The 26,275-nt window shown below is 56.9% G+C and overlaps 1 protein-coding gene across 11 annotated transcripts in view; it reads left to right on the top strand.

Moving 5' to 3' along the window:
• PRDM16 (PR/SET domain 16) overlaps window positions 1-26,275 on the top strand; it is a 347,636-nt gene that overhangs the window by 161,191 nt on the left and 160,170 nt on the right. For all 11 annotated transcript variants that reach the window (XM_070254598.1, XM_023627521.2, XM_070254569.1 and 8 more), the window contains one exon: window positions 9,465-9,515. In XM_070254598.1, the coding sequence (XP_070110699.1) occupies window positions 9,465-9,515 (51 nt within the window). The remainder of the gene's footprint in view (window positions 1-9,464; window positions 9,516-26,275) is intronic.

Below are 26,275 nucleotides of genomic sequence, written 5' to 3'. Positions count from 1 at the left end.
GGTCTCTGGGCTGGGTCACCCAGGCCGCCCCATTCGGAAGGATGTGACAGAAGGAGCTGAGCAGCATCTGCAGGGTGGGCTCCGCGGTCCAGAGCTGCCCAGTGTGTGGAGGAGCCCGTCTTTGCCCTGGCGGAGGAGGCAAAGCCTTGGGTGCAATGGCTCGAGCGCTCCAGAGGCTTGGGATGTCCTGAGCTGGGGGCCCCCTGCACTCTGTCCTCTCCGGAAAAGGGTAGCTTTGGGGGGGCGGGCCAGAGAGAGCAGGAATCCTTGCAAATCTCCCCCGAGGTCAGCTCGAGCCCTGCCCCCCGACGGCACTGCCCACGTCCCCATGGCATGAAACTCAGGGGACAAAACAAGGTCATGGCTGGGGCAGGCCGAGGGGGCCACCACTGTGCCTGCTTGTCTCCTGCAACACAGCCCTGGGAGCCTGGGGGGAGGTGCTGGAGGGGCCTAGGAGGGCTGCCGCACAGGCCAGGAGCTGGCAGGAGTGAGAGGCAGGACACCCCCCCACCCACCTTGGGGCCTCGTGACTCTGGGTCCAGGGCCACAGACTTGCTGTCTGATTGGGGAGCATCTGCGTGAGATCACTCTGCTAAGGAGCTGAGCGGTTAACAAGGTGGCTTGCGAGTTGGAAGGACCTGGGGAGCTCCCGGCTGGTGGCATGGCCTGTATTTCTCCGGGAGCTTTATCAGGAAGATACACAGTTGTAGTGGGAACCATGCTCTGTTGGATGCCCGGGAACCTAGGATCAGAGGCCAGCCTGGTCCACACCGGTGCTGCCTGCAGTCTTCATCGAGAAAGGGGTTCCACTGTCCTGCCCACCGACCAGGCCCTGCCCCACGGGCGTGCTCATCTTGCTCTTGCAGGGCCAACAGCTTTGGCTTGACTCCTGTGTCCACCCTCACCAGCTGTGCACATGTGGGAAGGTTCCTCTGCCTCTCTGAGCCTCTTCCTTATCTGTAAGGTTTGGTGCCGGCAGCCATTTCTTGGAGGCTTGTTCTGGTTTTTATGTGTTAGTGTGAGCCAAGCACCCACCATGGCGCCTGGCCCACCTGACCCTCTGTCCTCCTCTATCTCACCGTTGTCCATTTGGTCAGCCTCCAACAGGTACCAGCTGATGCTGGGGAACTGGGGGCCCAGTGGGCTGGTCTCTGGCCCCTGGAGGCCACCGTGGCACCCCACCAGGCAGCTGAACAGGGAAGATGCGCACGTGCTCCATGGAGGACTACGACCACTTAGGGGCCAGGGCCTACGAGGCCGCTCTCCCCTGCCCCACCCTGCAGACCCCTTCCTCTCCTTCTCTCCGCCCTGTACCTGTCTGTCTGTCTTGCCAGCATCAGTGTCCACATTCACCCTCAGAGGCAAATCGAAACCCCACTCGCACTCAAGGACGCCCCCGCACAGCCCCAAGGCCTTTCCAAACCTGGCTGCCTCTTCCATCTTCTGGGCGTCCTCTTTTGCCCCCGCCCCGCCTGTGCCTGTGGCGCCCCCCCCCCCCCACCATGGCCCCCTCCCCTCCTCTGCCCACCTCCACCTGCCACCTCCTGCTTCAGAATTCCCACTCCTGAAGGCCTTGTGCCCGCCAGCCCCTCACTCAGGACTCCTCCGCAGCAGTCTGGGGGCACCTTCCAGGGTCTTCATGTCCGTCCTGTTGAAGGAGCAGATGGGTTTGACCCATTGCCGCTGCCCCAAGGTAGCTCATACTGGAATCCATGCTGTTTTGAGACTTTTTAAATGTCTCCAAGTCACTTTTCATGGGGCAGTGTAGACAAAAGGTGCTCACTGGCTGCTTACGAAATGAGGGTCTGAAGGATGTTGTCCCTCTGCCCTCAGGTGACCTCGGGGGGACTAGAGGGGACTAGACCATCTAACCTGGAGAGAGGACCCAGGGACGGGGATTCATTCATTCTATCAGTCATTCGTCCTGCAGAAAGGAAGATGCAGGCACCAGAGTGCCCGCAGGCAGGGCAGGGTACCCAGTAGAGGGGCGCGTGCCCATGGACGGAGAGCTGCCAGCGAACAGAGTGTTCTCGGCACGTCTGACATCAGGCAAACCGTGCCCAGAGGTTCTGGGTCTGTGCAAAGCCGTGCTGGCCAGGAAAACAGTGTCCGCCCCATCGTTAGCTCTTGCAGCCAGAGCGAAGCAGAAGGTCCCACCACACTCCAGAGAGGTCAAGCGAGAACGCCCCTGTGCCCAGCCGAGGTCTCAGCGGGGATACCCCTGGGGAAAGCGGGCCGGGGTGGGTCCAGGGCCTGGCTCCCTGTGCAGGGCCTAGAGGCAGAGGAGCCCAGGTTTTCTTGTTGGCCACAAAAAGGGTTTGCAAGGAGGACCCTGCTGTCCTTCAGGCAGGTGGGACACTGCTGTGGGCTCTCAGTAAGGGGTCCTGGGACAAACCCCTGACTTCAGGCTCCCAAGTGGGAGGCTGGGGAAATGCCTTTGGGCGGGGGGAGGCGCAGGAACCTCAGCTGGGAATGTAAACAGCCGCCTGGAGATCTATATGCATTTCGGGGATGGGCTCTCTGAAGGAGCCTGGGTCCTTTTTCGTGCCGTACTTGACTGTGTAAATATTTTTCTTAGGAGTAAAGAGAGAGGCTCCATTCATTGGGCAGATCTCACTTGAAAGAACTGAGAAGTATCTGTTTAGGCATAAAAGCTAAAAACGGTGTCCAAGGCGCCTTTCAAAAAAATCATTTCTGCAGCTCAAACATGGCCAAGCTGATTTTTTTTTAATGCAAAAAATAAATAAATATCACCCCGCTCCCAGTTGGGAGCTCAAGAGCTTGTGTCAACACCCCTGGAGCCTCTGCTGTGGGAGCCAGAGCGGGTCGGCCAGTGACTGACCGCCCGCCACGGTTCCTGTCGCAGCTGCCAATGGGACACGACCCAGCTCGGCTCCAGCTTGCACGGCCGCTGGCCTGGCCGAGGGGAGGGCCTGCTGGGGGTGAGGGGACCTGGCCGGGGTTCAGGTGCGAGTCTCGTCGGAAGGGTCGGTGTGTGGCTTCTTTCCGCCAGATGCAAGGCCCAAGGGCCGGCTGCTCCTCCAGAGCAGAAGCCCGGGATCCGGGACGGTCGGAGCGCAGACTCTAACACTTCCAGGCTATCTGTCCTTTGCCCTGTGCTCCAACCCCCCATTTCCTGTCTGTAAAAGCCAAGGCAGGGTAGTAACAGCTCCCACCCGGCCGGGATTGCTGTGAGAAGCACCTTCGAGGCTCCTGGGACAGGCCCCCACACCTCGGGCTCCCAGAGAGACTGCCCGCTGCCGTCGCCATCCCGCCACCACCCGGCTGTGGCTGCTGTCACGACGTCGATGCAGCATTTACACCAAGGGAGGTGGCAGCCATGTTAGGACTGCGATTTGGACAGGAAATTAAGGATGAGAATGTTCTTGAAAAAGTCCGACTTCCCAGAAAGCAGGAAGCACCAGGGAGGCGGTGGCCTCCTTGCCGAGGAAGAGAGGAGCGTGGAACTTGGCTGTCCTGTGAGCGCCGATGGTCAGCTCGTCGGGCCCATTGCGAGGGCACGGCTTAAATCACTGCTAAGAGGGCAGGCCCTGTGAGTCCGCAGCAGCTGACCACAGAGCCACGTCCTGACCCCCCTGCTAGACTGTGTCCCCAGCAGGACTCCGAGCCCCTGGGGCCCTCAGTCTCCCCGAGGGCAGCAGAGTGAGGCTCAGAGCTGGGACAATGTGAGCCCCAGTGCTTCCCTGTGGCCACCCCACGCAGTGAGCTGTGCAGGCAGCCCAGAGTCTGCCCGTGGCTGCTGCTTCGAGGGGAGGCCTCTTGGAATCAGTTTTTAGCCACTTCTAGACCCAGACTCACGTCTTTGGGCACAAACAAGCGACTTCAGCAATGGACAAGAAAGAAACAGGTCAGAGAGAGAGGTCTGAGCTCAAAGGCCAAGAACAAGAGGTCAGTGAACGAGAGCGTTTGGTGACCTCTTGGGCGGCAGGCCAGACTGGCGGGGCTTCACTCACATCTCCCTGGCTTTGGAAGCCGTGTGGCTGGGGCTCCGTCAGGGTTTCCTCCTGTTGGTGTGTTTTCAGATACTTTAATAACAGATTATTTTGAAGGGAGAGAAACCTTCTGAGATCCATTTGTGACACCGACCAGAAAGCTTAGCCCCCCTCGGGGGACATGCCAGAGCTCCGGAGCTGTGAGCTACGAGATGTCTGCGCGTGCGTCTGCTCTGCGCTGACTTTTTGGAGAACAGAGGGTATTTATTTTAAGAGTCAAAAAAGATGTTTTGACCAACCCCACTTAGCTCAGTGCTGGCACTGATACCCGCAAGAGAAGGGAAACGCCAGAGGGCAAACCTCGCTTTTCTGGCTAAAATGCTTAATCAAAACACACCTAATACTTTTGCCGGGTGCAGAGATGGGGCTGAGAGCAGCGACAGCCACTGCCAACAGCCGACCAGCCAGCGACGCGTGTGCTCAGGGCTCACCAGCAAAATAAAGAGGTTGTTCAGCAAAGCGGCTGCCTTGGCAGGGGAGAGGGCCGGGGGGGGAGGCTCCAGAGGGGCTGCGTCCGGCGGGTGTTCACCGAGGTCAGCGGTGGGTGACCAGCAGAGGTAATGACGTGCATTCCTGCCAAGACAGGCTGTGAAACTGGGGCAGGCCAGAGAAGCTGCCGGAACAGGGCAGTTCTGGAACCGACTCAGACCTCCCTCTGTAGGAGGGCCCTCCTTTCTTCAAGGTCATCGGCAATGGCTTCCTCTGGGGGGGCACCACTCAGGTTGGGCTTAATGCCCCCACCTCTCTCTGCATCATGTGACTGGGTGGGGCTTGTCCTGGCCCCGTGTGGTCCTACAGCCAGGCTTCAGGGCACCCACACCCTGCGCATGACATGACGGGAGGGGAGGACCAGGCTCCAGGGAGCAGAGGAGACCCTGCCCCCAGCCCCGCCCTGCACGGATGCACTCCTTCCATCTGGCGTCTCTGGCTTGGTGTGTTGTGTGTAGCATCTTGACCTGTTAAGGACGGTGTGGTTTAAAGGTCCGTCTGTGTGTCCCCATCTGACCACAGGCTCCCAGGAGCCATCACCGGGCACTGATCTCGCCGGACTCTCCCTGATAGAAACAGGGGCCTGAAGTGGTGACACCAATGGATTTCCTGGGATGCTTCATCCCATTTGCCCACTGTCAGCCTCTCACGAAGGTGGTTCTTGCCACCCTCAGCCCTAGGCCTGTGAGACACAGTCGGGCCTGGACAGCAGCCAGCTGTGTTAAGGGACAGCAAAGATCTGGGAAAAAGGGGGTGTGGTGCTCACTCTGTGCCCCATCTTCCCAGTGTGGTTGAGTGACCGATCCTGGACCGCGCACGGGGGTGCTGGCCAGCTCTCCTTGGAAAGTCTCTCATGCTGGTTTTGACCAAGGGTTTCTGGATGAATTAGGAGTGGTCCACGTGGTGCCTCAGATGCAGGTCAGGGAGCCTGTAGGAACCAGGCTGCAGAAAGGGCCACCGCGGGTTCCCCACCTCGGGGTCAGGGCCTGTGCCGTCATCAGAGAGAGAGGCAGCCGTGTGCTGTCTGGAGCCCAGAGCAGGCAGGCCTCCAGCTGCCTCTCTCCCAAGGCTGGGCCTCCTGTCCCAGGACACTCTCCACGTCCCGCAGGCGCGGCTTAGCTTCAGTCCAGCAGCAGCATTAACTCCCTAGGGCTGTGAGACATGTTTCCAGGACGGCCTCCGGATCTTCAGAGGAGAATAAACCCACTCCTGCGCTTTCTGGCTGACCTCAAGCCCACCACTGGCCTGAGGGAACCCCGACCCCCCAAGGAAATAACCATGAGCCATATTCCCTGGGGACACTCCCCAGAGCTTACAGCCAAGGTGTATGTGATGTGCCTTGCAAACTTCAGAACCTGCTTGGTTATCACAGCTGCCCCCTCTCCATGAAGGGGTCATGGGGAGCGGGGAGAAAGGAAGGTCAGGGCCACCAAAAACCGAAGTGAAGACAGAGCTGACCAAAACGCAGCGGGAGTGGTGTGCACTCCAACAGAGGGGCCAGCAGGCAGAGGGTGGGCGGCTGCACCCTGGGGCCCAGCATGGAGTGTGTTGGAGACCGGAGGGCTCCGGAGGTAGGGATGCAGGGCTGAGGGGTCTCCCCTGGCTGGCCCTTCCTCAAAGTGATGGGGGGACTTCGCTGCTCTTGCCAAGTGCTCCGTGATCTGCACACTGGGACGGAGAGAGCTTGAAGCCCTGGCAACGCACCTTCTCCTCCTCCGGGAAGAGGAGGGGCCCGCCTGCCAGTGTCCAACCAGAGGCCAGCAAAGGCCCACTCCCAGGCAACACCCAGCACTCCCTGGCTCCAGGATGGGGGCGTGAGTGGCGAGGGTGTGCAGGCTCTAGCCCCTGGGCCTGCGAGGCGCGGTCCCATCAACGCCGGCGCCTGTGCAGGCGGCACTGACTTCTCTGGGGACGCCAGAGAGACAACAGTGTCTCCTTCAATGATGTGCTCCCAAGGCAGGCAGGGCCGGGAAGGCTTGGTTCTGGTTTCAGCCCCAGCCTTTGACTCACCACACAGTGCACAGACACTTCCAATGCTGGAGGAGGCTCGGTGACAGCACGAACTGCGGGGAGCACACCCAGCCATCCCCTTACTCTCGGGGAACCCCAGGGCCACCATGGGATGGGGGCACCCTTTCACCAGACCTGGGCCTCTGCCCTGGACTGGGGCCGGGGGCTGGAGCCAAACCAGGAGGCATTCCACCCGAGACAGCTCAGCACTTGGCCTCCGGCACCGCCTTGGGTGCCGCGGGCAGGTCACAGCCCCGAACCTCTCTCCTCTTCTAAAGGCGGTTTCACAGGGCGGCGGGAACCAATGCTGGTGTTCCCAGTCACTAAGTGCAAGGCCCACGTGGGAATGTGATCGCCAGGCCTGGCTGCAGCTGGAGAAGGCCAGGCTGTAAACTGTGCCTCAAAAAGAGTCACATGTACCCTTGACACGTTCACATGCCCTCTGGGGCTTTGCAAGGTGACCGGGTGTCCGTACAGGAGGCCCCTGCAGCCTCTTCCCTAGAAGGGACCCCAGCAGCGGCAGGGGACCAGAGTGGCCTCCGGCCTGGTTGAGGGGCCCAGGCTTCCTCCATGGCGGTTCCGTAGGGTAGGGGCTCCTTCGACTAACTCAGTGGGGTGAAAGGGGAATGTGAGGCGCAGGCACCACCAGGCCCCAGGTGGCCGCCTCCTGGTTTAGCTCCGCGTCTGCGCCTGAGTCACAGGGACAGGCTCTGGGCTCAAGCAGAGCTCCCAAGAAGGGAGGTCACTCCGGACAGGGGTGCCCCGCTCATGGTTTCATCCTGTGCCCTGGAGGCTGCGCTCCGTAGAAAAATTATGTTCTTCTCCTGGTTCGAGACCCCCCCCGCCCCCACAAGGGGCAGGGTGAGGAGGCCAGAGCTCTGCCCGGCTCAGGGGCCCCGTGACCCGAGCATGGAGCCCCCACTTCTGCACGATGCTCACGGTGGTCTCAGTCTCTGTGGGTGACCGCGTCCAGGGTGGGCCTGGGTGCCCTGCAGCAGGACCGCAGTCCGACTCTTTCCTCCAGGGCTCCGGGAGGCGGCCCCGGGATGGCCTCTCTGGTTTGGGGATTGGTGAGCACAGCCCTTTCCTGAAGCCGCAGACTTTTCTGAGATCCAGGCGGTCAGCCTCGCTCTCTCTCTCAGCATTGACCAAGCCTCTGGCCGGCCGTCTTGGCTCTGGATTCGGGGGTGAAAAGCAGACAGACAGGAGGGCAGTTAAGGCCTGCCCGCTGGCCGAGCTCAGCCCCCAGCATCTGAGGCTGCTCTCCCCAGGGCCTGCTCAGCCCCAGGCCCAGTGGGGACAGAGCATTCGGTGACCTGGTCTCTTGCTGATTCTCCTGGGGGGGACCTTCCCAGGGTCTCCGTTGGGGTGTTCACCTTTTTCTGTCTCAGTCTTTTTTTCCACTTATAGCCGCTTTCCAAACCACAATTTCAGAAAAGAGAAATATAAAATCCCCAATTGGTTAGAATTCTCAACATTTAAAAATACGACTTACTGTTATTACAGCTGAGCCCGGGCAGTTTCGTGAGCGTTTTGGAACGTGGCATCCTGGTCCTCTCGCCTGGCCTGCATGGGCATTGCGGGCACTCTGGGCCCCACGCTTGTAATTTGATAGGGCAATAGTAATTTTAAGGGAAGGGGAAATAAAAATGCCTGAATTTAACACCATTTCTCATTTTTTTTCAAATATTAGTTTCAATCTTGGTCTCTATTCTTATGGAAATGACATTCCAATTTATACATGTGACTCTGTGCGGCTCTTGTGACCCAGAAGGGAAAATCCCATTTATACAGCTAATTTGTCAGTTTGCTTAGCTTAGAAAGCGTCCTGGGGCCTGTCACTGAGATGCTGCCCCTCTCGGGAAGGGAACCTGGTGGTTTTTCAGAGGAGACGCCGGCCAGGCAAAACGCTAAGCTCCCCAGCACTGGGCTGGGGACAGCTCTAAGTCGAAACCGTCAGGCAGAAGAAAGACGCGGAATGGCTGGCACTTTCTCTCCTCATTGTCCCAAGCCTGTGTCCACCGGCAGAGGGAAGGGCAGGAGTGCCCGGCACTGCCCACAGCCCACTGCTGGAGGAGGGGTCGTCCAGGGCCAGCCCAGGGTGCGTCTGTGACAGTGGGCACCACTGCTTTTCTGCCTTAGCCTGATTCCCTCTGAGAAGCTTCCACCAAAAGTCATGGAGAAACATCCCACTCCCAGGAGTCCGGGACAAAGAGCAAGCTAAGATGCTGCCCCTCTGATCTGCCAAACAGGCAGGAGAGAGATGGCATCAGATCCCCTTTCCGAGGCCTCTAGTAGCAGTCAGGCCCTGCTGACCTCTGCCGACCTCTGCCCTCTGCCCTCTGCTCTTGCCTCCTCCACAGCGGCTCTCCTTGGGGCATGGCTTGACCAAGTCCCAGGACGAATCTGGTTGCTCCTCTGAGCTCTGCCTCCCCAGCTAGAGTGCAAGCCCCATTGGGCCAGACGGCACCTCCTCCTGCTCACCCGGCCTGGGCTGCCCACATACCGGCATCCTCCTGGATACAGTGCCTGGCTGCTGGTAGAACTCAGAGGAAACGGGAGAGTCGGTTCCACATTTCAGCATGTCCTCGTGCCCCATTGAACTGTTCCTAATAATATGTGCTGGCCTTGGGACCCCTCTGCAGGGGTCTGTGCCCAGTTCCTAAAGGACCAGGGTGAGCCACACAGATTGGCCCTGTCCCTGTAAGGACCCAGCTGCCTTTCCAAGGAGGTGACATCCCGGGGGTTCCTTACCGTTCTCAACAAACCGGGAGACACTTTCGGGATAAAGGACCCCGTTCTCAGCAGAGAGCTTTCTTGCCCCTGGAGAAGCCAGGAGGTCTCACCCTTACTGTTTCAGGAACACCTAGTGTGCCCCACGATTTATAGCCCCTGTAGCTTGAGAACGGTGTTTGATCAGAAACTAACAACCCCTTTCGAATTGTTTTGCAGCAAATGCTGACTGATGCGGAAGTGTCGACACAGGAGGGCTGCATCCAAAAGGTAGGCCAGCTGGTTCTGCGCCTTCTTGCGCGTCCCCATGGGTTCCTGTGCTAATGCGCATATAGGCGGTCATGGCGGGCCGGCGTCTTTCCATGAGTGATGTGTCGTCTGTGGCCCTAGGCTCGTGCACAGAACCGTGATCTCGACGTAATTAGGACGGATGCTTATTTTCATTCTGTAAGCAGGTAGGGGGTCACTTCACTGAACTGTTCTAATTCCCGAGAATGAGGAGAGCCCTGTACCTGAGGGAAGGCCTCAGGCCACGCAGATGCATGAAATTAAATAAACGCGGGCTGTGTTTATTTAACTATCTTCACTGGGTACTCACATGAAAAGAATATGGAGGGGAAAAGAAACACGATTGGCTGCAGATTCAACAAAGCCTTTTGCTGTCCTCAGCCTCAAAGAGGGCTCGGTGGGCACAGTGTTAAATAAGCGAACCATCGGGCGAGAGAGGGGGTGTCCGGTGGGCATCATCGGCCACTCGGCCGCTGTGATGGATGATGGCTGGCTGAGAAACGCTGCCGTTAAAAGATCCAGAGAGCCAACGAGGCCGCAAAAAACGTACATCCCCAGAGGAAAGCACAGGCGCACAGGTGGGCGCACAGCTGCGTGTGCACGCTGCAGGCTAGGCTGCCGGTGGAAGGGGTCAGATCCCATCCAGATCTCCAAAACCTGCAAGCCGTTCGTCAGCTGGAGCTCAGCTTCCATCGAGTTCTGGTCATCCCAGAATTGACACATGCATACACAGACACACACATACAAACACACGATACACACACCAACACACACAAGCACACAGACACTCACACATGGTAGCCCATCTAGCATTTGGGGTTTCCCAGGAGATTTAGTGTTCTCTCCCTTAGCATCTTTGCTTCAAAGTCCCTGGGCAAAGCAGAGAGTTACATCCACACCTCCCGCACAGACGGCCTTGGTGCACGGCGCGGGTGTGGAGAGAGGAGTGGGTGCGGGGTGATCCAGCCCCTCTCGAGTGCTGAGCTCTTACTGCCACAGTCACAGAGTATGTGCTTGCGGGGTTCTGTCAACCGCTCGTGGGAGAGCCTGAAGCCGTGACTTGAGCTGAGCATTCGAGGTGGAGTAAAGGCCCCCTCCTCGGCTCTGAGGTGAACAGCTCTGCCACTTTACCAAGTTCTCTGCGAGCTCGGCTCGATGGTTAGAGCCGGGGCATCTGGGCAGTGTTCCATAACGGACAGGGGGTGGAGGACCTGCCATCTGGGCAGACCTATCTGTAAGGGACAGGCGACCTGCCCCGTCTATCCAGGTTCAACCCCAGAGGCATTGATTTTGGAGAAAACGTTGCAGTGGGAGACCTCCTCTGACCCTGCGACGACCTCCTGAAGGACCTCTGGCAGGGGCGACCTTTTTACCTCGTTCATCCGCATAACTCACGGTCTGTGTCCGTCCCCAAGGGACTGTGGTCTGAGCAGACGCTGGGACAAGGTGTCGGCTCCCTGTCCCACTGCCCGGGGGTGGCCTGAGGCCTTCCTTCCTCCAAACGCTCTCATTGCGCCATGAGGTCAATCCCGACAGCACCCTTTCCCTTTTCCTGCCTCTCTGACTGAATTCGTGTTTCCTGAAAGAATGGAAGACCTTACGCAAGAGACCTTACACAGCTCTCCCGCTTCTCAAGGAATTGAGGTATTTTCACTTCCCACGAAAAGGCACCTACAGCCAACTCCAGCCTCAGCTCCTGGAGAGACCGTGAGAACGTCACTTGTCCCACTGCCACGTAACTGACCGTCTGGCAGGGCTGTCTCCGGACAACAGGGTGGCCTGGCAGAGGTCAGAGGCGGGATGAGTAGTCGGTTGCCGGGCCAGGGTACAAGGGTCCAGGCAGAGGTCCGAAGGGTCAAGTGTGATGTTGAGGCTGTCAGAAGGCAAGTGCTGGATGCCTCAGAGCCAGAACGAGATGGGACGGGACAGGAACAAGGGTTGCGCGTCCTCTGTGCCCTGGGGCGGCGCTGTTTGCTGAGTGGCCTCTCTCATTTATAAACCGTGGGGTCACTGCACCTTGGCTAACGTGGCCCAGAGGTCCCTCCTGAGAGATGCTCACAGGATGGGTGCAAGGTGCCATGCAGCCAGGACCCGCTGACAACTGCCCAGCTTGGTGCAGGAGTCCCGTGGCATGCAGGCCCGTCGGAGAGGGACCAGGTTCCCTGTCCACACAGAATCGGAACAGACCTGACCCCCATGGTGGCCCGAGAGTCAGGGAGGCATTGGGCACCAGAGCCAGAGAAGACTTGGTGGCCCTCTATTTCGGAACAGGCCTGTGACTGCCAGCTCGGGCCCCTCCCTGCAGGCTCCCGTCTGAGGGGGCTGCCTGGAGGGGGCTTTGCCCACCCCTCCCGCACCCCTCCCCCCACTCTGGGAAGCTGCCGCAGGGCCCTCCACTGTCCACTGAATCCCAGGATTTTTCCATTCCGCACCAAACTTAGACATCATGGACATCCAGGGTGTGCGAGTGTGAGCGGATGGGTGCCCAAGCTCACGCCGGTGGGATGGCTACAAACCTACACCTGGTGTTTAGAGCTGGACCCATCCGGTCATGTCGCTCCAGGAGGGACCAAGGGAGGAGGCTGGACTGAGAGAGAGACCTGAGCTAAAACGCGGAGGCAAATGGCTCCTAGAGGGGCCGGAAAGACAAGGAAACACAGTGTTTGTTTGACCTTCTTCCCAAACGGAAGGTCCCACCTGACGAATAGATGTGCTCCTCACAGCTGTGGCTGTATGTATGTTTATCACATAACTCCACATGCCTCAGTGTGCTAGTTTACAGACTAACGTAGTGGATTCCTTGGTAATGGGACTTAGACTCCAGTTTATCAGTTTTCAGTCTGGGATTTTTGTGTCTGGCTGAACAGGGCCTCTCCTCCCCAAAGACATGCACATTTGGGAGCCTTAAAAATATGATGGGGCGCTGTGCGGCCTTGGGTCGGTCAGTTGACATCTCCAAGCTTCAGTTATCCATCTTTAGGACGATTATACCTCCTGTTCTTTATCTGCATCAGTGAAAGGTAACGACCGGTAATTAATATAGTCAGTGGCTTGACACACAGATGCAGGAAAGGCGGTATTTTGTGGGTGGCGGCAGTCACACAATCTCAGCACTAGAGAGCCAGGCCACCGAAGGGGCTGGAAGAACCCATTAGTTCAGAGTGTACCGCCGAGGCTGCCCGGGCCCCGGGAGGCTGGCGGCGCCCACACCCGCCTGCAGCGCGGCGGGGTCTGCGGTGCGGGGCGGGGCTCCCGTCGGAGTGACAGTGGCTGCAGCCTGTGAGCAGCGTCAGCATTGGCCCCGCCTCCAGAGGGGGCGGAGCCATTCCTGGTTTGGCGGGCGGCCCCGCCCCTGGGTACCCTCCATAGCGCCTCCCCGCCTGCGCCCCTCTGTTCGGTCCTCTCCATCCCTCGCGTCCCAGTCTCGCGCGTCCCTTGGTCTCCTCCGTCCCCCCAAGTCTGCCGTGTGCCCCCTGCGGTCTCCTGCGTCCGTCTCCATCCCTCTCATCCCCAAATTCTTGCATCCTCCTCCGTCTCCCACTGCCCCCTGTCCCCAGGGCGCCTCCTCGGGCCGCGCAGCCCGGAGGTTTGGTGCTGATGAGACTCAGGCCCGTGCTCGCCCCGGCCCGGTGCCCTCGCATCCTCGCGCCCGCCCCGGTGTGCGGCCAGGGCGCGTCTCCCGCGCTTGCCCCAAAGTCACTTTGGCCGCAGGTCGGGCTGTGTCGGCTTTTCTAGCGGCGGTGCCGGGACCTCTGGGACTGCTCCCTCTGGCCGAGTCTGTTTAGCCTCTGTTTACTTAGAGGGAAGCCCCGGGCTCCGGGAGAGCAAACAGCTGCGGGAGATAATCTAGCTGTTGTCCATCCATCACTCGGGTCGCCCGGCTCCCTGGAGAGCCCGCCAGAGTCTGTAATAAAAAGGCCGGGCGAAGAGGCTTTGGGGACGAATAAAGAGCCGTGTTAAGGGCCCGCTGAAAATGGATGGAAGACATTATTAAGGCTCAATGGCCGTCTTATCAAAATCCAATAGGATAGACATTTGGCAAAAGGCTTAAATTTATTCTTTGACTTTCTGGAAGGCTTGAATTTATCCGTTAACAAGAGTGTAGTCCACCCGGGGAGATGGTATCAGCTAAAAAGAATTTTGATTCAATCTCATTGGTGATATGAAAAGGGGAAACACAAGGCCCCCAACAGCCTTCCCTTTGTCCCACTTTATCTTGTTTTCTTTGACCATCTTGAAAAGGAAGGACGAGTTAATACGGTACAACCGGGGAGAAAATGCAAACAAAGGGAAGTGACCTTTTTCTTTATTTTTATTTTTCTTCTCTTCCCCTTGTCCACTGCCCCCCCCCCGCCCCCCAAAAAATAAGTAAATCGGGAATTTGCATCAGTAGGGCTAGGACGGAGCACTGACAAAGTGCCTCTCCCGAAGCTTGGAAGACTAGCCACCCCAGCCAGTGCGCTCGGGGACGGGTGGGGAGGGCCGAGGCTTAGAAGGAGAGTCAAAAATAAATGGAGCTAATAAAGTCCTACGGCTGGAAGAGGGAAGGTGATGGGTCCATAAATCTCTCCCCGTTATTACGTACAAAATGCTACAGGTCATAAAAGTCATCTGATAGCCCAGGCTGGCATTGTCCAAACAGGGTGATTGATTGATAATGATGATAATTTGTGAAATGATTATTTGGATGTTAGGAGTGTGGCCTGTCCCACTGGGCGGCCGTGTGTGGACGTTTCCACAGCCTTGCCCGTGCGGAATGCCTCTGCTAACGGGCTCAGAGGTCTCCTGGGTCCCTCCCAGGAGGACCTGGGGGCTAGTGAAGGAGGACTCCGGAGCCTGGAAGGAGAGCTCAGGGAGCACTGGGAAGCTGGGAGTGGAGCCGGACAGGCCGCTGCTAAGTGTCTTTTGTGCAGCAATTACGTGAGAAGGCCACACACCCCGAGGTCTAAGCCGTGACTTGGCAGTTGGTGGCTGGTTCTTGGCCTTGCTGGGCCATGTCAGCTCAGCACAGCGCTGTGCGGCCAGGTGTTTGTGCTCAGTGTCGCGTTAGTGGTTTATTTCGTTTGCATTGTTCTTCTCTTGGAGGAAGCAGAGGTATTTTCCCAGTGGCTGAGGGGTTCGGGGGTGCAGAGAGAGAAAGGGATGCGGCTGGAAGGAGATGGGGAGACCCGGAAACACCGAAGCCCCCGACTGCGGTGCTGATGTGCGGCGCTGGGCTCCGCTGGTCCGACTGGGACCAGAGTAAGCTGGGCTCTCCCTGCTGCGCTTTGCCTGTGCTGGCCAGGTTCCGTTTTAGAAATCCTTTTCTCTTTCCTCTTTCTCTCCCAGCCAGCAACACTCAGGAGCCCCCAAAGCAGGTGCCCCCACTCAACTGCAGTTTACCTACAAATGCACTTTCTTACAAAAAAAAATCACAGCGGAGCCCCAAGCCCGAAGAACCCCGCAATCGCAATTATTAATTTGCATGTGGGATCAGTTATGTCTTTATGAAATCAAAGTGTGTTTAGCTGCCACAGAGACAGCCCCGAGTTGATTTTGATAATCTCGGGCTGAATAGACTGGCTTCGTCGCAGTAAGCCCGGGACAAAAGGCTGGACAGTGGCTGAAAGCCCTTTGACGACGCGTCTCTCTCCTTTGTTCGGGAGTCGCTGATAAAAGAGCCGGGAGTCCATTAATTCAGTGAATGAACATATAGTAAAGTCAGTCCCCTCTTGAGAACAATAATGTTGAGGTCAGCTTCGGTTGCCATGGAAACTAAGTACTCCTAAGAAGTTTGCATCCTTGATTTTGCTGAATCAAAGGCCGCAAAGCGGAGAGGTGTAATGGGGCCAAGATGCAGACCGTCGGAAGGGGCCGCCTCCGCTGGTCTCCTTCTTGAGACAGTTCTGGGCCAGTGGCCCCAAGGACCCTCCGCCTCCCTGGGGACGACCTGTGTCTGGCTCCTTGCCCCTCCCCCTCCCGGGAGGCCTCCGTTTTCACAACTGTTGACACTTATCTGAAGAGGCAGCTTGGGCGTGACTTTGGTGGCTCTGGTGCCCGGGGGCAGAAAATCAGGCTGGGAGGGGCCGCAGCCAGGAAGCTCCGGTTGCCTCCTCCGTGGCTGCCCCAAGTGGACTCTGACCACCTCTCGGCATCTGAACTTGCCCCCCTGGGCGGGGGCGGGGGTGGGGTGGGGCGGTGGCACTGTGGCCCCTTCCCCCACAGATAAGGGTGATTAATGGGCTGGTTGTGTTTCTGAGGGTGAGTTATGGGCGGCTCCAGCTGGGTGATGACGTTATAAATGTCACCTTTTTGCATTTTGTCCCCCTCTAAATTGAGTTGATTGCACTTCCCCCCACCCCAAAATAAGAATCTCTGAAATCTGCTTAAACCATCAGATGAGGCTGGGGAGAGGTGCAGGTAATTAATTTCCTTCGCAGTAATTTATTACCTGCTACGGGACCTGTGTCTGAGAGGCCTCGTCTCAGCTCCACCGGCCCTCACCTGGGGATGCGAGGGCTCCAAGCAGGCCGGAGGGGCGTGGTTCGGACAGACCTGGCCCAAGCCCAGGGGTCCCATGGCGGGGGAGTGGCCAGAGGAATGAGAATTTAAGTTTTCCTCTCTTTTTGCTAGTGAGAAAGCGATGAACTGGGTTTTCTCTCTGGCCCTGGAGGGTCCCTCATGAAGGGCTTCCTGGCTATAGCCTGGGACACAGGTCCTCGAGGAGGGAGCCGGCAGGCAGCCCCTGGCAGGTGTGTGAGAGCAGGTGACTTGGGGACCCCTCTCTGAGGCCAGGCCCACTTCCACCCCTCTGCTGAGATTTTTCTGCCCAAATTTAAATCTCAGGGGCAGATAAAACATCACCAGTTTCAAAGGACACACTCAACACTTGAAAATGCGCATTACCCTGGAAAGTAGGTGAAAGGACTGTCTCCTTTCTGCTGGACGCCCAGGGAGGCTGGGCCGGGTCTGTCCCACCCCCACCCCACCCTTTGAACATGGCTCTGCCCTGGACATCGTGGCCCCAGGCCTTGAACCTGGATGCTCTGCGTTTCCATTTCCTCCTCTGCAAACTGGAGATAATCAGTACTGAGCACCCTGCACGGGCATTAAGTTCGGTAACAAGATAGCGTTGGACGCAGTGCGGGGCTCTGGGGCCTGCTGAATGGACCTTAGGGCCTGCGGCTGCTGTTGCTGACTAGGGGTAAGGGGGCTGGTGAGGCCTTGAGTGTCAGGACACCTGCCTCCGAGGCGTCGTCATCACACTGCAGGGGTCAGAGTTCACAGGGACGCACAGACACCTCAGGGTGCTGGGGCGGCCCTTGCAGGAGGGCGCTGGGAGAGGCGGCTGGGAGCAGGATGCTCGCTGGCCCCGGGTAATGAAGCGGATTTATTATCTACATTACCGGCTTTATAGGAGCCAGATGGTGGTGTCAATAAACTCAGTAATCTTCAGGTGGATACAATAGTGAGTTAATTAAATCGTGCCGCACTATTAGGAGAGAAAAATACATCCGCTCTGGGCCTATCCAGTGTCTCCCGCCTTAAATGCACAGATACACACCTCGGCGAAGTTGGGCGTCATTGGTTTGGGTGGGGCATCGTCTCCTCCCAGCACAACCTCTGCTTTCAAAGGGGAAGACCGCAGGGGTCCCCTCGGCTCTAAGGGCCCTGCAGGGTCTCCTTAGTGGGATTATTATGATTGTGAATATAATGCCGACATCTGCTTTTACACAAACATACTGTCAAGGTGGCCTGTCCGTCTCCAGGGAAAAAGGCAGCAGTGTGAGTAGGGGCTCTGGACCCTGGGGCATGAGTGGGGCCCTCCAACAGCCTGGTCACTTCGAGCTGTGCCCCCTCTCTCTGGGGGCGCAGGTCGAGCGCCCCAGGCCTCCAGGGAGGGCCAGCCTCCCGAGGTCCCCTCGTGCCTCAGATGGTGTCCCGCGTAGAGGTCTTGGGGGCCCAGGCTGTGCAGCTGCTCCCCTCAGAGCCCAGGGGCCCACACCTGCTGTGGGCACGCAGTTTCCAGGTGGGACCCTGGGCAGGCCCTTGGTCCTGAGAGTAGGGAGCAGAACCTTCCGTCACTTCCCAGGTCTGCCTGGAGCTTCTGGAAGCCGCCTGCTTGCAGCGCCTCACCTCCCAGCTGCATATGGGGGTCTCCGAGGCCTGCCTGGTGAGTGGGAACTCTCGGAGGAGGCAGGGCCCCTCAGGGAAGGCTGTGTCCTCCCCATGCTGTGTAAGAAGACACCTGCTGCCAGAAGGAGCGAGTGGGCGCCTGCCCCAGCCTGGGGACGGGCAGATCCATCAGCATCCCAGCTCGCCTTCCACGCACCGACCCCTCTGAGGTGCAGCACTGGCTTCCTGCATCAGACGCTGACACCACAGGGGTGGTATGATGGGGGTCCCCGGTGGGGCCAGGCAGCAGCAGGCACCCCACCTCCAGCCTCTGCCCTGCTCCGACAGCACCTTCTAGGTCGTGCTGCTGTGGGGCTGACCATGCCACCCTGTGCTTAGGCTTGGGGGCCGGGACGGGTGTGAGGGGGGAGGCAGGAGAGCAGACAGGTGCACGGGGTCGAGGAGAAGTGGCATTGGGCCATGCCTGCCCCTGGCGAGCCTGTCCTCTACAGAGCACAGCCCTGTGGGCCAGGCACTGCAAACCCGCTTGCTGCTGCTGTACTTATTATTATTATTGATGTTGTCATTGTTGTTTATAGAATGCTTGCGTTACACCAGCAACTTTATGCGCATCAACTCATTTACCCCAGTCACCTCGTACGAGTATTGCTATCCCCACCTCTCTGTGTAGGAGACTAAGGCACGGAGAGTTTAGGTGACTTGCCTGAGGCCATACGATTCCGTGGCATGGCAGCCTCTCTGATGAATATAATCTATTGTATATAATATATATATGTATGATACCCACAATAACCATTCAGAATAGCTACTATGAATCTATCAATCATACATAGTAGGAAATTAAAATTCAGAGAGACAAAGACACTTGCCTGAGGTCACGTAGCTAGCAAAGAGCAGAATTGGGATTTCAAATAATAAAGTTTGTTTCTGGAGCACAAGTGCTGTGCTGGTGCGTCTCCATCTGTAACTGCATCTGGCTGGAGGGAAGCTCACAAACTTCAGGAGAGAATGTGTCACAAGGAGAGTACATTTGGAGAAGGACTCTGCAGATCAAAGAAAGGGTCAAAGGTGAACTGAAAAAGCCATTCCGTGCTTCTCTTTTCCTGCCGGAAAATGAAAGGATATCAGCCAAGAAATAAATCGCATGTGTAAGTGACATTTGGTGTCATGGCCCTTTGAACGGCTTCAAGTGCAGCCGGCAGGACTCCAAAGCAAGTGCTCTTGAGTGCTGTGCTCCCCTGTCTGCCTGCTGTCTGCTCTCAGACACAGAGCCGGAGCGAATCTGGACACTCCAGGAATCGAGTTCAGAGTACGCTGAACTGTGGATACAGTTGAGTTCAGAGAAAGGCAGGACTGGATTGGCCTGGAGTAATTGGAAGTAGGTGTATCGGTCAGCTGTTGCCACAATAATGCTGTGTAACAAACACTACCAGCTCTTAAACAAGACTCTCTGATTCTCCCTCACACGAGTGTGAGTTGTCTGATCTAGGCTGGGCTCAGCGGGGCTTGGGTCCGAGCTGATGGTTGGGTCCAGTTGGCTCTGAACAGTCTGTCGTCCTCCTTGGACCACTGGGCTGTCTGGGGCGTGAGGTTTCTGTGGTGAGGGCAGAAGAAGCAGGAGAAGGCATGCAATCATTTAGGCCTCGGCTCAAAGGGGTACACTGTTGCTGTTGCCCACATCAGCCACTGCTGACCGTGTGGCCACTGCCAACCTCATGGGGTGGGAAAATGAGCTCTGGCTCTCCCGGGAGGGATGGGGTCCTGTGGCAGAGGGGATGGAGGTGGGGACAGTAATGCAGTCTACTGCAGCAGGCTTCCTGGAGGAGGTGGCACTGGAGCTGACACATGGCCGGATCCCAGGTGGCAAGCTAAAGTGGGAGAATCACTTGAGGTGTGTGATAGAGAATGGAGCTCGTGGGAAGGCAAGGAAAGTGCGAGCATAGAGGAAAAAAGGAGGATAACATAAAAATACAGGCCCTCCCTCTTGCAGCCGTGTCTAGCGGGCACAGCTTCCCCAGCCTCACCCATTTCCATCGATGTGCCCTTGAGAATGACCCTCTCCTCCTTGGAGGGAGGCTCTGATCTTTGGTTGACAGTTGCCAGGGACAGGCGGTGCCAGGTGGGTCGTGGGAGGTGTCCTGGTTCCTTTGTTGGGCAGGATTCGGGAGACCCTGCATCCGGGATGAGACTGAAGAATGGCCCGGGGCAGCCCTTCCTTTGGGTGACGGGTAGTGAGGTGGACCAGGACAGTGGAGGAGGGCCAGGCTTGAGGAGGGCGAAGCCACCCAGCCCAACCTCTAGCACTTTTTAGGGCTTTGCTCTCAGGCCACAGAAGAAAATGGAGGAAACTTAAATACACGTTATTAAGTGAAAGAACAATTGTTCATCTGAAAGGCTATACAACTCCGTCTGATGCCAACTACAACATCCTGGAAAAGGCAAAACGATGAAGAAAGTGAAAAGATCAGTGGTTACGGGGGGTGGGGCATGGATGAATAGGCGGGGAGCAGAGGATTGTCAGGGCAGTGCGGATACTCTGTATGATGGTACAATGGTGGACACCTGACCTGACACATTTGTCCAAACCCATAGAAGGCAGACCACCGAGAGTGACCCCGACATCAGGTGTGGAGTTCAGTTAGTGATGGCGTATCGATACTGGCTCATCAGTTGTAACAAACGAGCGCACTAATGCGGGATGTTAATAATGGGAGAAACCGGGAGGGCGGCGGGGAGAGAGGGCATGCATGGGAGCTCTACTTCTCACTTATTTTTCTGTAAACCTGAAACTGCTCTAAAAAATAAAGGCTATCAATTTTCTTAAAAGATGGTTTTCAAAAAGTGGCATATCGCATGCACGTGTACACTCCTTATAATAAAATACGCATGTGAGGGCATACATATATGAAAAGATTGGAAGGAAGTGTACAGAAATAATAATGTCACTTTGCTGTGATATAAGGGATGATTTTTTTAAATTAATGTCTCTGTGTGGTATTTTGGTCATGACGTATATTGACTTACATGAAGTGCTGGACGCTGCCTGGCAGATCACTGGCTGGAAGCGCGGAAGAGCTGAACGCTGCAGTGGGAATGGCCAGGCCACGAGAGAGCCGTGTTTGTTAGATTACAAACTCCATGTGGTCCAGGTAGCCCCATCCTACTTTCATGTGGACGCCCACTGTGCTGTCCACCCGGACATCTGGCTCTGCTTCCGGGACGAGGAGGAGGGGTCTTCTGCCCACCTGTGGGTGGATGAGCCGCCAGGCCAGTGGCGGTGAGGGACGCAGGCCCCGTCACCTCTAGGCTTAGCAGCTGGTTGCCAGTGAGACTACCCTCCAGAGCTCTCTGCCCTCCAAGCAGCAGCCAGAAAGTTCTGGATAGACCCCAGGTGATTTCCGTAATCAGAGCCACCTTGTGAATCACACCAGACTTGCAGGAGAAATACGACTTTTCTTCAGGCTTCCCAGTTTTGGAGGCTGTTTGTGGTTACAGCGGGACCTCACTCACCAGGACTGATTCGCTTTCGGGGTGTGCCTGGTGATCTGCCCAGTTCTGAAAAGTCACAAAACGCCCTCCATTCATTCATTCACTCACTGTTCGACGAATATTCACCAAGCACCTACTGTGTGCGGGACGCTGTCCCAGGTGCTGGAGGCACGAGGTTGAATTCCACCAGGTCTCTGCCCGACCACCCGCGGTTCGGGCTCTTCTGAGACCCAGGTCACCCGCGCGGTGGCCTGCACAGCCTTTGTTCTCGTGCCCCTGGTCCCCTGGGGATGCCTCGCTGCAACGCTTCTGCCAGTTTCTGCTCCTCCTCGTGGGATGAGCTTCCAAGAGCCTCTTGGGCTGGTTGCTCTGCTCACTCCAGGCAGAAATGCCCCGTCTTGCCATGTGGGCTTGGCCCCGTCCCTGCAGGTTGGCGATTCGAAGGAGGCATTTTTCTGGACAATTCCTCCTTTTCATCCCCTATGACTTACAGGGGGAAAGTGTGAGGATAACAAATTGATTTTGGCCAGAAAGGGTGGGATTCTTAATTTAACAGATTCAGTGTGAGTGTACCGCTTTCTTACTTAATAATATTTCCCTCTTTGAATAATGCGCTCCTTCAGCACCAGCCTCTCTGTATGCCAACGGGACTCATTAGTCCACCTGACACCCACCTCCATCAGCCAGGGCTGCGTCGGTGAACGGTTTCTTCTTACCCAGTTAACAAGATGTTTCTCCAGTATAGTGTTGATAAATTAAGTAATAAAAGGCAAGACTTATTATTTTATGTTGGAACCTTGCCTCTGTTATTTCTGAGCAATGGCCAAGATTCAGAGTATTAGCCGCAGAAATGTTTGCGTTGCCAGGGATGGAAAATTATCACATGAAAAGAGTCTGATGTGTTCATCACGGATCAGCTGAGAACAAGGGGAGAGATTCAAAGGCTCTAAGAAACAATCGCTGTCATAAAAACCGGCTTCTCCAGACTCGGCTAGGCGTGAAGGGGACGTTGTCAGTGTTTCCTTGAGGACACCATGTGTGCCACAACCAGGCCAGCACTTTCTTCTTGCCTCCCAGACCTGAGGCGCTGGGTTCCCAAGGCCCCGAAAGGGCAGATAATTATCGGAAGAGAATCTGAAGCGTGGGCACCCCAGAGAGCTGCAAAAATAAAATGAGGGGGAGGCATTTTGAGTACATTTCCTCCCTTTGTATTTCTGTTTTGGACAAGAAGTGCAGAGGCAGGAGCTCAGGGAGCTCAGCCCTCAGGGAGGCCTGGCATGGCGGCCGCCCTGGCTAGGGGAGGCTGGAGGGACCAGGGGCATCTTTGTCCCGTGTCTGCCCACGTGCAGCCCTCCAGGAGGCAGAACCCACCCGGGGAGACCAGTGTCTCTCCCCACTCACCCAGGTCAACGCAGGCACTGGCCGGAAGGTCCCAGGATAGGGGTTTACATGAGGTGCCACGATGCGGGGAGGGCAGTGCCAGTGCCGAGGGCACGATGACTGTGTGTTTTGTGTGCAGTCAGGCCATGTTAGGCCAGGACCCAGGGAGGCAGAGGCCACATCTGCAAGCTCCCTGCCATGTCCCCAAGCCTGGCGGAGGTGTCGGGCTTAGGTCCCATCCGGCGGGTGCTGGGGGCCTCACGGCAGCCCTGTGAAGCAGCTGCTCTTCTCCCCTGGGGTTCGGACAGGTGAACCCACCCACCTAAGGTCCTGCAGACAGTAAGTGACAAACTTGGCCCTCGGAAAACACCCCAGACCAGGCTCTTAGACGGGAGGCCGTGTCCTGGGGGCCCCTGCAAGGCATTTTGCAGGATGGCCAGCCAGCTCACCCTCCGCGGTCCTCTACTTTTCCAGGTGTTTGAAGGGGAAGTGTGTGCTCCCCAGAACCAGGCGCCTCCCCTGGGCCTGGGCTAGCGCCCACCACCTCTCCAGCTGGGTTTCACTGGTTGTCTGGCTGTGTCCCGTCTTGCCTCCCATTAGCACAGCAAATGCTACCCATGTGTCCCTTATTAAAAGCCCAGGGTTTTTCTTTCATGATCACCTTTTGGCTCTAAAAGTGTCACTAAAATGGTCCTCAAGACCTCGCCCTTCTTTGGGCCCCTGGTTTCCCAACATGACACATCATTTGCCTCCTTGGCCGTCCTCCATGATGCGGTGGGCGGGGAACTTTGTGTCTCCCCGGCACTCCCCTCACGGCCCCCATTCTGCATCCTCACTCTCAAGGGGAGACTCTCTCTCCTCTTCAAATGGGATAAAACAGCCTTGGCTGCATGAACCTGGCAAGGGCCCTGCCCCACCGCATCCAGGGGAGCGCTTCCTGAGCGTCCCCGATTCCTGTGGCTCTGAGGGCTGGGCCCCGCACACAGCTTCAGAGGATTCGGGGGCCTGCTCAGCCGTAACCCCACAGGCTGCCTCTCCACTTGGCCTCCTCTGAGCCGCTCCAGCAGCCCCTGAAGGCCCGTCTGCACCACTTCCTGCGGACCCGGGAGATCTGGTGTAGGAAAGGGCTGCTTGGAGGCAGAAGACTCTGTCCCAGGACTTCTTTATCCTCAGGTACCTTGATTTCCTCATCTGTAAAATGGAGATAATAGTAGCTCCTGCCTCAAAGTTGCAGCTAGTGATTGCATGAGTTACAATGCATAAGGGACCCTTAAAATAGCACCTGGCACATGCTTGGGGCTCACAGTGAGACCAAGGTGATGGTGGTGATGGTGGTGATGATGGTGATGATGGTGATGATGGTGATGATGATGATGGTGGTGATGGTAATGATGGTGGTGATGATGGTGGCAATGGTGATGGTGGTGATGGTGATGATGATGGTGATGATGGTGATGGTGGTGATGATGGTGGTGAAGGTGGTGATGGTGATGATGATGGTGATGGTGGTAATGGTGATGATGATGGTTGTGGTGATGGTGATGGTGATGGTGGTGATGGTGATGATGATGATGGTTGTGGTGATGGTGATGTTGATGATGGTTGTGGTGATGGTGGTGATGGTGGTGATGGTGATGGTGGTAATGGTGATGATGATGGTGATGGTGGTAATGGTGATGATGATGATGGTGGTGATGATGATGATGGTTATGGTGATGGTGATGATGGTGGTGATGATGGCAATGGTGACAATGATAATGTTGGCAATGATGATAGTGATGGTGATAAGCCCTGGGGGTCCCATTCCCATTACATGGGGAACTGAAGAGCCCAGGAGAGGACGTCCACAGATGGGTCAGAACACCACAGGAACTCCAGTCTTGGCTCCACCATCAACTGGTGTGACCTGGGGCAAGTCACTTAACCTCTCGGGGCCTTGGTTTCCGACCTGGCAACACAGGGCAGACAGTCTGTCCCCCACTCCAGTTCCTGGTCTGGGAGGACCCTGGAGATAAGGCCCAGAGCCGCCCGGTGGCCAACACCTCACAAACATGAGGCTGCACTAAAAGAAAAAACAACAGGAAGAGACGGAAAGAAAACTCATAAATGTCCCTCACCGCTGGCCCTCTGAGATGACCTCTCACACAGAGAAGCAGGCCTTGGGGAGTTAATAAGAAATACAGGACTTCCTGCGAGATAGCAAGTGAATTGTGAGCCGCGAATTACTTTTTTCCTTTGAAAAATGATGTAGTCAGGTCAAAATATTTTTGCATTTCAAACACTTGAGTTCCTTTGTCCTTGGGGCTGACATGACTTGGTTTCCATGCAGCCTCACAATGCGTGGAAACATCTTTTAACTGCCAGACGGCCCTTCCGATAAGCCCGCCAATTCATAATGTGAGTCTGGAAAGCTGGAGGAGGTGAGAAAGCAGGGCCTTTGCAAAATCTGTTTGCACAGCAGCAAGAGGCCTTTTGCTCCCTCTGGTAAACAGGGCCCGGAGTGCAGGCTATTGAGCGCGGGGGGCCTGGGTGGGGGACTGGTACACATGACATGACAGCCGCCTGCCCACCCACACTCTGCACCCAGCCAGACCTGCCCAGGCGCCTCTGGAGCCAGACTCCCAGGTGATGCGTCTGCCCCTCCAGTGACACGGTGGGGGCTCGGTTCTGTGACAGCGTGGGCTGCCTGTCACCGAGGCAGAGTCTGAGAGAACTGGCATCTCCTTCATAGCCTGTCTCACCCTCCACCCTGGTCCCAGCTCAGAAATGTCCCCGGTGGGGCGGGTTTGCCCAGCTGATGGTGGGTCTGGACTGTGGCCTGCTTGGCTCCTTGGTCAAAGGGGGCCCGTTCGGCTGCTGTTCTGGGCCACAAGGTGGCAGGATAGAAGGGACAGTGCTATAGACCCCTGTGACCCCTTCCCTTTCCAAGCCACATGCCCTGCTGCCCGGAAGCTGAAGGGAAGGCTCCCCTGCAGGTGTTCTCTGGGGGGAAAGACTGAGAATGAATCTGCTCACCTATGTGGCTGTTTCTTTGGGCACTTGCACCAGCTGCAGAGCTACAGAGCTGTAAGGGAAGAGGCTGGCTGTGGGGCCACACCCTAGATCAATCAGTGCCCGTTCTACAGGTGAGGAAGTGAGGCACAGGGAGGCTAAGTAACCTGCCCGGTGTCACACAGCTGTGAGAGGTAGAGCCACAGTTTGAACCCAGCTTGTCTGGCTCTGTCCTCTTAGCAATATGACGTGATGCTTCTCAACAAGTGTCTGTTTGCTCAACAAATATGCGTTTGCTGACCCAGGTGGGCCCCTAGACCCTGAAGACCCAGGGTTCCCTTCTTCTTCCATGAGACTCAATGTTATTCTGTTAGCACGTGGGAATCGGGGGGTCTTGCAAGGCGCTGACAGTTCATGGAATCAGAGGTGACGTGGATCCGCATGGCGTGGTTCTGAGCCTCCCCGGGTGCCCCGCCCCCATCTGTCTCCACTCCTGGGCACGAGCCGCTCCTGACCACGCTGTCCCCAAAAGCGGGTCATAAGCTGGAGGCTAACCTCCCTGCCGAGGGCTCACGAAAGGAGCAGAGCTTGACAAGAGCCACAGAGACAAGTCCCACGGACACATGTGCTCTCCGGGGCGCAGCAATTCAGTGAAGCCCTAAAGTGATAATGACGGCCCCATAATAATAATGATGATGTAACAGATACCAGAGTGCACTGGGCTTGGTCCTGTGTCAAGGGCCGCTCAGTGGGAAGTTGGCCTCACT

This window comes from Equus caballus, chromosome 2, assembly GCF_041296265.1.
Source record: "Equus caballus isolate H_3958 breed thoroughbred chromosome 2, TB-T2T, whole genome shotgun sequence".
NCBI classification, from domain to species: domain Eukaryota; kingdom Metazoa; phylum Chordata; class Mammalia; order Perissodactyla; family Equidae; genus Equus; species Equus caballus.
Note: the sequence above shows the minus strand (reverse complement) of the source record. Positions and strands in the feature narration are given on the sequence as shown.